Genomic DNA, 11,268 nt, shown 5'->3' with positions numbered 1-11,268 from the left:
AGAGCAACTGAATCCGATCAGTAGCGGTGCGGCTTCTTCCTCCTTCGTCGGTGAATGGACAGTAGAGTGTTCCAAAATTGCACTATGCCTGTAAATCTGGGAACTTACCCTCCTTAACTTAATGATAGCTAAGGGTAGCAAGGATAGCAAACTTTTGTATGGCGGCAACTCTGGGAAATGTTGTTTAGAGGTCGTCCCACCGAGATTTTTGAAAAAAGTCCATTTTTCATCGCTATTATCCAATAAATATTTTTAGTTCGTTAAATTTCAGTAAAATCTCACCCTTTTATATTTTTCGTAGATTTCCAAGGGTCAAAACTAAAAGATGAAAAAAATGCTATGGCATGTTCTGTGTCCAATTTGTTAGTTACAATTTTTTAAATTATCTAAGATGATGTTTTTTTTGGTACATCACTGCCTTCAATCATCAAAAGTGGGTATCAAACAATGCGCTATAATCAATCAAATGCATCAGAAATTGGAAAAAAACTTTGCCCAAAACACGTTAACCTTATTTTGAGCCGTTAAAAAGTTATTCGTGATTAACTGTGGAAAGAAAAGTTCAGAATTTCAATTCTTGCAGTATGTCCACCAGCAAATCAAATTATCATTGAAATCGTTCAAATTACCCATTGGACAGCTTGATGCTTGCAGACAGGCTTTCGTTGTAAACTTGAGAACAATGTTCAACGCGCAGTGTTGCTGCTGCTGACGATGATGACCGGCCGGAAACCACCACACAGGGTGATTGATTAGGCACCGTTCGGCAAGACCGGATGGAATTCGATTTTGAAGTCTGTGTTAGGGAACGCGCTTCCGGCAGGCAATTGGTGATAATTTTGATCACCATTGTAACATTTGGGCATTAGTGAAATTTTCAATAGTGACCAATTTTCCAATCGATTGGCTTGTATAGAATTAAAATCCATCCGCTATTGACAGAGTTATAAGTGGTCAAAACCTGACCACTTTTCGTAACGTGGTTGATTTTGGTTTTTGAAATTACACCCTTAATATGTTACTGAAAGACGTAATCTTACGTTAAAATAATGATAGTAGGTGGAGTAATATGCGCCCCTGGGTAATATGACCAACAGAACTTTTTCGTACTATTCACAGACTAATTGATATAAATAGTTTCCCAGATGATAGTTCCGTAGCTCTTCTAGTGATTCTGGGTGAAACCCATTCAATTTGTTTCGAAAAACATATAAATAAGTTCTGTTGGTCATATTACCCCATGGCTCGTATTACCCCGCCTTATCCTATTGTGATGCAAAATACCCTCACAGAAATATAGAGAAGAGTTTTTTCAATACTTTACAACTTTCTTTACTCATGCAAATCATAAAAGCAAATTATGACATTCTTTGAGTTGGTTGGATATGCTATCGAACATGAAGCTTTAGTTTGATAGTTTATTAATGCGACAGTACAAAGTCAAACGCACACTTCTTTGTTTAACCCGTACGATATACCGTATGCGTGATAATGTTTGCACCATCGTACAAATAAGGTTCCCGTTTCACCTGTGCATACAATGCCTTGGTTTTCTTTGCATGCACGTAACCTATAGCTCATACCGTAGTAGGCTGTGAATAAAATAAAATGATTTCCTTAGTTTGACAGTTTCACCATGACGAAGTTTCAGCGTATTCGTGATTTGTCCCACGCGCAAATGTCGCAAAAAGACATTTCAGTCGCCGTGGGAGTGTCCCGGTAGACCGACATAAGGGTTTTAGACCGAGAAAAGAATCCAAAAGAATCTATCCAAGAAGGTGGCCACAGGTCGTCCGAGGTCAGCTCGGGTTCCGAGGGTTATCCAGAGGGTGAGTCCAGTGCGTTCAATAAGGAAAATGGCAAAGGAACACGGAATCAGTGACTTTACGGCACGGAAGATCGTAAAGGAAGATTGCGAGGCAAAGTCGAAGGCACGGAAAAAAAAACTCACATGATTACCAACCGCATCCGGGAGCTACGAGTCGAATGATGCAAGAAAATCTTGAACTTCCTTAAGCGAAAAAATCCGGTAATCCTGTTCATCGACGAGAGCATTTTTACTGTCGATCCCGTATCAAATTCCAGAACCGACCGGTATATTAGTTCTCTTCCGGTAAAAGACGTGGCCGACGAGCACAAGAATGTGTATCTGACCAAGCATCCTGCTATGGTGTTTGGTTTGGTGGCTTCCGATTACAGAAAAATGGACCCGGTGTTCATTCCAGAAGGCGACAAGGTCAACACGGAGGTCTACATCGGGATTTTAAGTAAGTATGTTCTTCCGTGGATCAAAGAACAGTACGGTCCGAAGCCAAATGTTGTATTTCAACAAGATGGGGCTCCGCGCCACACCTCGAACCGCACTCAGAAGTGGTTGCAGGAACATCTTCCGTTCTGGGCGAAGGATATGTGGCCGCCATCCAGCCCCGATCTTAATCCGCTGGATTACTCAATATGGCGCGTCATGAAGGCCAAGGCCTGTTCTAAACGCCACCCGAGTACAGCAAGCCTCAGACAAACATTGACCCGTACCTGGAGAGAAATGGATCCAGGCTACATTACTAAAACCTGCCGTGCATTCTGGAAGCGTGTGGAGGCCGTAATTGCAGCAAGTGGAAACTCGAACGATGATTAACATAGTTTAAAACTCTGAGAAACATCCCCCCTTTGAATAAATAAAAAAAACTCGAAAACGAAATTTTTGAGATTTTTTTTTTAATTTGGCATTGCTTAATGGTGCAAACATTATCACGCATACGGTATGCGGAGATTTGAAGTATGTCTATAAATCTACAGGCAAAAAAGTGTACGCCCGCCTTTGTTCATATACTGTCTGCGGCTGTGGAATTCCATAATTAATTTTTACCAGGAAAACCAACAATTGCCATACCGTGTTTGTATTTAGCCAAAACCATTACTGGCTTACATTGCCTGCTACAGCACACTCCATCTTGTGCCTTAAGTAAATCTCTGGCCTGCCACAGCTCAACACATAGCGTTCATGTCATGGCATGGTGCACTCCGAGAAGAGCAACCCAACGAACAGGACAACCGCGTCCGTCCGACACGGCCAAAGACAGAAACACGCTGGCGATGATGATGATGATGATGATTATTATGGTGCCCCAACTTGTACGGTGGTGTCGTGGTTTGGCGATGGGCTTGGGTCCTCATTTCACGCAGCCAACATCATCCAGATCCAAGATGACGCAAACCAAATGTGGCTTACGTCGGACACTTTGTGTACCCAGTCAGTAGAAAGGATTCCGGTTGCATGTTGTACATTCCTTCAAGTTTCTTTGCCGTATCTCACTCGGGAAGTAGCAAGTGCCATCGTATTTCGTAATAAAAAGCTCAACGATTCATCACCGAGACCGGGTTGGTGCTGTTCGAGCTTGATTCGTCGCCGGGAGAAGGATTCTTCGTTGCAGCGCGGGCGATGAGCGCAAGAATTTATATTTCCATCCTCAGAGCGGACGGAAACAATTTAGGAAATGAGAAAAAGGAGATTATTTTATCTCCTCGCAAGTTTATCAAATCAAATATAAATTTTCGAAATGTCACATTTGCGAATCTCACTCAACAAACCCGACCAACAGCTGCTGCTGCTGTGCTGTGCGGTACGGAACATACAGAGGCAGTAAACACGTCTTCATTTGTGTTCTCCTGAATAAGGCAATAAGTGAGCCTCACGCTATTTCGGGATTGAAAAACGAGCGGATGGCACGTAAGCTCTCGGCTCGCCAGTTGAAATGGGTCTCTCGTGGGTTTATTTACGATTTGTGCAATCCCCTCAATTTAATTACGCCTGTCGGCTTCACTAACCGGTTGCATTTTTATTGCCCACAAGAGTGTCGAGAGGATTTATTTAGCAATAATGGTGACGGTATTCCGGAAGCATATTCTATTAGGGACAGATAGAGAGAGAGACAGGAATATTCTAATGCGATTCAGTTTTAATTACAACGATGTAGATTGAGCTTCCGGCAGCTCGGATGTGATTTTATCGTATGTCAACCAAGCACATCGTTTGTCACCGAAATTAATCTGCAGGTAGGTGTTTTTTTTCTCTAAATCAAGCACTCGTTGTCAGTTGAGATTACCGGAGATTGAAGTTTATTTGTACGATAAAAACTGAAGCAAATGAATTCCACAGTAAAAGCTAAAAACTCGACGTGCTCCCTCACCTTGCTTCATTAAAATTCATGCGCCGAAATCAACAGGAACAGCTTGGCGATGTTTGACCCAAATGGTTGTCCATCCTTGAACACTGTCATGCTCAGCTCCAGCTCAATGTCCTGTGGTCCTTCTATGCTCTTGACCAGATTCAGCAGCACTTCGTTGGACAATTTGTTCAAGCTGTACGACAAAAAATAGAGAGAGCAATAAGAATTAAGAGCACCCGCACCTAGTCAGCTCTGTTAGATATTACCTGAAAAAGCGCTGATCCGCTGGACGAACATTCGGCGGTGCATCGACGTGGATCAGCTTCATATCAAAGTCAATCGCGTCGTACCAGGTGGGTCCCCGTAGATTGAACAACGCCCGTCCAGAGGGTGGCACCGGCATGTTCGACGTCAGGGTTATGAAATTGTACGAGTACGATGACGGTTTCCTCTGGCACTCGATGTCGTCCTTTTGGCAATATCGGACCGTCCGGCGGCACCGACTGATTAGGAAGAAATTTGTGGACGTGAGAGATAGAAAGAGAAAGACAAAAAGAGCAAATTCAGCTAAATTGAATTAATTTCACCACTTGTGTAGCAATAAAGTTGCAACATGGTACGGCTGTGTTAGAATGTTGGGTGCAATAAAGTGGTAAATTTTCCGTTAAAAAGCTAGGAATTGATGAAAAATACATGTCTTCATCAACATTGCAAAGGGGCGAAACTGCTTTTGGAAACAATTACTTTATCCGTCGATATCTCGCGACAGTTGTTGAAATCATTGTTTACAAAAGTAATTTCACCCTAATGAAATGTTACCATCTATGCAATAAACCTTCAAATAGAAATATTGTCGCTTCACCTGTCAGTAAAGCAATTTATTTGGAAAACTGGTGTGCTAACGGGAAAGTTTTTCAGCAAATGTCTTACTTAACTAATATGAACTACGGATAAGGTTCACGAATTTCCTCCACTTCGCGTTTACACTGGCACTATCTCGCCATCCATTGCTTTTCTGCAGTAAATATGTAAATTCATTTTAAACTTTGCACATTAGCGGGAAGGTTACCGCTTCGATATAAATATACATTTTGATTTTTTTTTTTTCTAAATACAGTTAATTCTCTATACTTCGATGATCCTCTTTTTTCAAAATGTCGATTGGTATATCGGTCCTGAGTGGTGCGGAGTCGATCGCTTTCAAATTTCAAGTTATTTTACTTGAAAAATGTTCATTTTCTTGCCTTAATTTACATCCTTTCAACACCGCTCACAAAGTGGTACCTTTTTTCCAGTGAAAAAATGAGAACTCATTAGTGACTTTCTCATTATTTCTTTACAATTGCTTGAAGGAGCCAATATTTTGTAAAGTTCAAAATAAGCTTTAAACTGGTTATCAAGTAAAAACCTGATCAATATCAAGTCAAACGGTCGAATATGCTTTTACTGATGCTTTCTGTTAGACCCATTTATTTTGATGTTTAAGTTTTCTTTGTTGAGGATGTTTGCAATCCTTAGTGAGTATTGTAATGAATTAATCGTACTTTTTCACTGGTATGAATAAATGTGGCCAGTCTGTAAAGATACACATGTTTTATTACTTTGCAATTTAATTTAATGATAACATTTTGAGTGTGATCCAAATACTTTATCTTTTGAACGAATCTGTTTAAGGAACGTAAGCCTTGGTGTTGGTCCTGATCGTTTGATATTTTTTGACAGCACCTGTTGGAAGCTTTTTTGACATCCATTTCAAGTGACTCCGTACCACGTAGTATTGGTCCATTCAATCGTTCTTGTAGGGTATTCTTATTCTATATCTCCATATATACATATCTCAATGGTCCCTTCAATATCGAGATATGGAAAATTGACTGTACATTGAAAAAATGTATCAAAAATAAAAAAAAAGTGTAAAAACTTGTTTTCCGACTCTAAAAAAATTACAAGAGAAGTTTTCTAACCCGAAAAATTTCTAGACTCCGGGAATCGAACCCAGCCACCTCCAGCATGGTTTTGCTTTGTAGCTGCACCTTTACCGACTGAGCTAAAGGAGGCCCAAGTTTAACCACTATATGTTAATATTCAACTGCTGCAAAAGTGAACCGCAATCGATCCGATCAAAGGAGATCGACAATAAAGATATATTACTTTTAATTACACTATTCATAAGTTGCAAACATTATAACGTTGTACATGTAAACTATTTAATATCTCAACATAATTGCCGCTAAAAATCAAAATTAATTACACTTCCCTTCGTCGAGATAGTAGACATAAACTTTACTATTTTGGTCATATCTCCGGAGCCAAATATCCGATCGGGATACAACTCAATAAGAGATAAACGAGAAAGGCTATCATTATTTTCATGCAAAACTATTCCATTTATGCACCCATTACGTTTCCTCCCGAAAAAAAAAACATAAAGAAAACACATATCGTACTTATTCCGATCGGGATCGATTTCATATTCATAAGGACAGTCGATGCGGGTGCATCGAACACTGCCCCGAATGTTGGTGCATATCTCATTTCGACCGTTACAGACGTCTCTCGTTTCGCACTCGTCGATATCTGCAACATACAACAATGGTCAATAACTAGAAAACAAATAAAACAATTAGGCACGGCAGCCCAAGTTTGTACCTTTAGAATTGATAAAACGATCCATAAAATATAGAAAAACCTTCCATTAAAAACATCCAAATGATCCATAAAACATCGGAGAAAATCCCTTTAAAAGTGTGGATGATCCATAAAAAACATCAATATTATCAATATTTTATATGAAATTTAGCAACACAATTGTAAAAATGTACCACTAAATTTCTATATAATGAGCATTGGAATTGTACGAATTACCCATAAACATATTGCAATTGATCCATAAAACATTCAGCAATAAACCTTAAACTAAAGAAAGTGATCCATAAAAAATCAAGTTTGCACACTTAAAAATAAAGGCATGATCCATAAATTAGACGTATCTTATTCATGTTTAGGACACTATTATTTTTGATTTTGATCCATAAACCTTGAAAAATTGCTCCACTGCTTATCTACTTAGATTTACTGTCCTGCCCGTGTATTTAAGGTAGATGTGTCAAGCGACGGGCAAGCGAGAATTAAGAAGCTTATTCTAGACGCTCGCCCATCGTTCTGCTCTTCTGAAAAAAAAAAACGGGCAGAACAGTAAACCTGAGTAGCTACGCAGTAATGTAGCAATTTTCCAAGGTTTATTGATCAAATAAAAAAAAAAACATATGTATATAGACCGAGGGGAGCGACTCTAGCTACGATGCAGGAAAAATTGTGTTTTGTTTCGGCTAGCTGCGCACACGCTGAGTAGATAGAAAGAAGATTGATGACGATTCTGAAGATTTCCTGTAAAAAGATGAGGCGCGATGCAAGTAGATGCGAGAAATGAAAGAATATTTTTCGAAGATTCATTCGCTAGTGGTAGATCTGTTGAGCATCTAGAATTGAGATTTGGATGTGTCGTTCCTCTCGATATAGACTATAATTGGAACACACCAAAATAAGCACGTCTACCAACAACTGGAACACCTACCCTAGGTATGATCCATAAAATTAACATTTATTTTTCATTTTTTATAGATTATTATAGAAGCTTCTTTTGGAAGCTAATTCTAGACGCTTGACCATCGCTCGCACATCTACCTAAAAACACGGCAGGACAGTAAATCTAAGTAGTTAAGCAGTAATGGAGCAATTTTCCATGGTTTATAAATCAAAATTAATAATACAGTGTCCAAAACGTGAATTATATACGTCTAAGTTATGGACAACCCTGTGGGAGATTCAGAGAGCTACGGTAACGGTCGCTGCCAGAAATGACAGACGTCAGGTTTGGTTCAACCATAGAGGTAACTCTAAGACTAGAAGGTCCCGAAATAACGTGCTCAACTTTTTGGCTCAGCTCTGGTACTCTCTTCGGTCCCAAGCTAATCGATTCACCCCTCGAAACATAGGAAAAACCAATAACCCCTCATTTTATCTGTCAAACTTTCATAGCGAATCAAAACAAACATTGCGTAGTACTAGAATTTTGACTAGGATAGGGTACGTTAATCGTTTGCTTGGGACCAATAGGCTACTAAAGTGGTGAGCCAATTTAAAATCGTTAGTTTCGTATTGATTGTTGGTTCAACGGAACTGTGAACTCACAGTTCCGTTGAATCAAACCTTTGATAGGTCGGAGTATGAACGAGAAAAAAAGAGGAAAAGAAGATACAATTCCAAACCATCTAAAAAACGTTTTACAGCTAAATTATTGTAATTGCCTAAATTTGTTAATATACCTATCGTTTATTTAAATTGTAGTTATTTGTAGTGAACTAGCTACCAACAATCAATACAAAACTAACGATTTTAAATTGGCTCACTACTTGACTTGCCTATTGGTCCCAAGCAAATCGATTAACGTACCCCATTCTAGTCAAAATTCTAGTACTACACAATGTTTGTTTTGATTCGCTTTGAAAGTTTGACAGGTAAAATGAGGGGTTCGTGGATTTTCTCGTGTTTTATAGGGGTGCATCGATAAGCTTGGGACCGAAGATAGTACCAGAGCTTAGCCAAAAAGTTGAGCACATTTCTTCGGGACCTTCTGGTCTGGTCTCTATGTAGCTACTGAAGTAGGTTAGTTGAGGGTGGAATTCGTGCAAATATTGAATTTAATAACCCTATATTTGCTTAATCTAGATACTACAATTTGATCCTAAAATCTGGTAACCTACAATTTGTTCCTAAACGCTATATACATGATTTACCCTAAGTAACTAGTAAGTAGCTCATTCGTGCATTCCGTGCTTAACTAAAATAATAATTGAATCCCTAAATGCTAAATCTAGCCAAATCTTTGTTGAAAGAGTGACGGAAGATAACTCTCGGTTTGAAAATCTCCCGCTCAGCCTCCTATCTTTCTCTTCCTCCAGCGCTTTCTTATTTGCACTTTTCTCCTGCAGCAGCTGGTCTAGGGATTCTTCCAGGTTGACCTACTTCCTTTTCCAGATTCGGTTGCGGCATCACTCCTCGCTCTATTATTTCTGCTAGGTAGTTTCTTTGGGACAGACTTCTTGGTTCCTTTTGCCACCTTCAGCATATTTGTGCACTTAGAGCACGTCTACGGAACCTCCTTTACAGCTGTTGTCTTACCAGCACAACTATAATGGGTCCAGAAATCGCAGACATCACACTGGACCATATCATCTACGTGGTCATGGCCTTCACAAAGCGCACAGTTTCTATCGCTGTTCTGTTCTTCACTCAACGGTGGTGTTGATCCCTCTGACATTTTGAGGTTATATTCGATGTTGTTCTTCAAGAATGTTCGGATTAATGAAAGCAACTTCCTCAGAGCAGTCTCGTTTTGGACAGCTTGAAGCTGAAATAGGTTTTATTATAAGCATTAAGATTGGTTTTGATTTTATATTAGTTTAATAAAACCTATTTCAGCTTCAAGCTGTCTAAAACGAGACTGCTCTGAGGAAGTTGCTTTCATTAATACGAACATGGCTATATTTTTAAGTGCGCAAACATGATTTTCTATGGATCACTTTCTTTACTTTAAGGTTCACTGCTGAATGTATTATGGATCAATTGTTTATGTTTATTGGTAATTCGTACAATTTCAATGCTCATTCTTTAGAAATTTAGCGGAACATTTTTACAATTGTGTTGCTGAATTTTACATTAAATATGGATCATATTTATATTTTTTATGGTTCATTCACACTTTTTTAAGGATTTTCTCCGAAGTTTTATGGATCATTTGGATGTTTTTTATGGAACGTTTTGCAATATTTTATGGATCATTTATTGGTTTTTATGTTCAAAAGTATGTTTGCCATTAGGCACACAGCTCCTAGCCAGTTACTGACCTATACAGCTCCGGTTATCGTGCCCCAGCCGGTAACCCTGTGGGCAACGGCAACCGTACGAACCGGGGCTGTTCTCGCAAATCCCCACGCACAAATTGTTCGACTTGTACTCGACACACTCGTCCACATCCTCGCAGGTGCGGTTGTTCACTGTAAGTTTGTAGCCCGGTTCGCATCCGCACCGATACGAGCCGTAGTAATTGATACACCGTTGATGGCACAGTCCGGGAACCTCACTGCACTCGTCCACGTCCGTACAGATGAGATCCTCCGGCCGGGATTTCTTGAAGCCAGCCTTGCAGTCACACCTGTACGAGCCGACCGTATTGATGCATTCCGAGTTGTGCGGACACACCTTGCCCTTATGCAGATCGCACTCATTTACATCCTCGCACCGATGGTTCCGGCCGATAATGTGACCCGCTGGACAGAGGCAAACGTAGCCACCACGTTTGTTTTTGCATACCTGATCGGGACCGCACTTGGCTTCGCCGGTGCTGCATTCGTCTACGTCTGGTGGAGGGGAAAGGCAAGGGAATTGACAATTGGATTAGTATTTTATTTTTCATCCGTGCTGAGTGTATTAAAGATAAAACTCTGTTCCATTCATGTGTATTTTGCAGAGTGACAACTCTCGCGTCACTTTTCAAGTAGACCAATGTAACGTGTCCGCCATTTAAAAAAAAATCAAAGATGAATTTCGACATATTATTATTTTAACTGTTTAGAAACAATATGCAATAGGGGAAATGGGCCTCAATGCCCCTAATTTGGACCCATACATAAATTCAGCAGTCGACTAAATTTTCAATAGCATCCAAAACTGTCCATTAGTATCGTCCTAATGACGCGTTCATCTAGATAAAATTGATAAATAGCAGATTTTTAGCGATTGGCCCAATTTCCCCTACCATTTTTACTTTAGTCAATGTAGTCAACGTTGAAAATTCAGTGGAAACTGTTAAATCACAATTTTACTTTGAATTTCATGCTACTAGGGAGAATGGCTCTTAGATTGGGCCCATCGCTAAAAATCTGCTATTTATCAATTTTATCTAGATGAAAGCGTCATTGGGACGGTACTAAAAGATATTTTTGGTCACTATTAATTTAGTCGATTGCTGAAGTTATGTATAGGCCCAAATTAGAGGCATTTAGGTCAACATTACATCCATTTCCTCTACATAGAAAAAAAA

The 11,268-nt window shown here is 39.6% G+C and overlaps 1 protein-coding gene across 4 annotated transcripts in view; it reads right to left on the bottom strand.

Moving 5' to 3' along the window:
- Positions 1 to 4,093: 4,093 nt before the first annotated feature.
- LOC135710927 (fibulin-1) overlaps positions 4,094 to 11,268 on the bottom strand; it is a 71,181-nt gene continuing 64,006 nt past the window's right edge. For all 4 annotated transcript variants that reach the window (XM_065233635.1, XM_065233634.1, XM_065233633.1 and 1 more), the window contains 4 exons: positions 10,073 to 10,585; positions 6,614 to 6,743; positions 4,433 to 4,669; positions 4,094 to 4,359 (listed from right to left, as the gene is read on the bottom strand). In XM_065233635.1, coding sequence (XP_065089707.1) covers positions 4,197 to 4,359; positions 4,433 to 4,669; positions 6,614 to 6,743; positions 10,073 to 10,585 — 1,043 coding nt within the window. In that variant the 3' untranslated portion in view covers positions 4,094 to 4,196. The remainder of the gene's footprint in view (positions 4,360 to 4,432; positions 4,670 to 6,613; positions 6,744 to 10,072; positions 10,586 to 11,268) is intronic.

The sequence above is a fragment of the Ochlerotatus camptorhynchus genome, unplaced genomic scaffold (genome assembly GCF_037179485.1).
Source record: "Ochlerotatus camptorhynchus isolate MF236.1 unplaced genomic scaffold, CSIRO-AGI_Acam_v1.1 ptg000406l, whole genome shotgun sequence".
Taxonomy (NCBI): domain Eukaryota; kingdom Metazoa; phylum Arthropoda; class Insecta; order Diptera; family Culicidae; genus Ochlerotatus; species Ochlerotatus camptorhynchus.
This window is presented reverse-complemented; position numbering and strand designations above follow the sequence as displayed.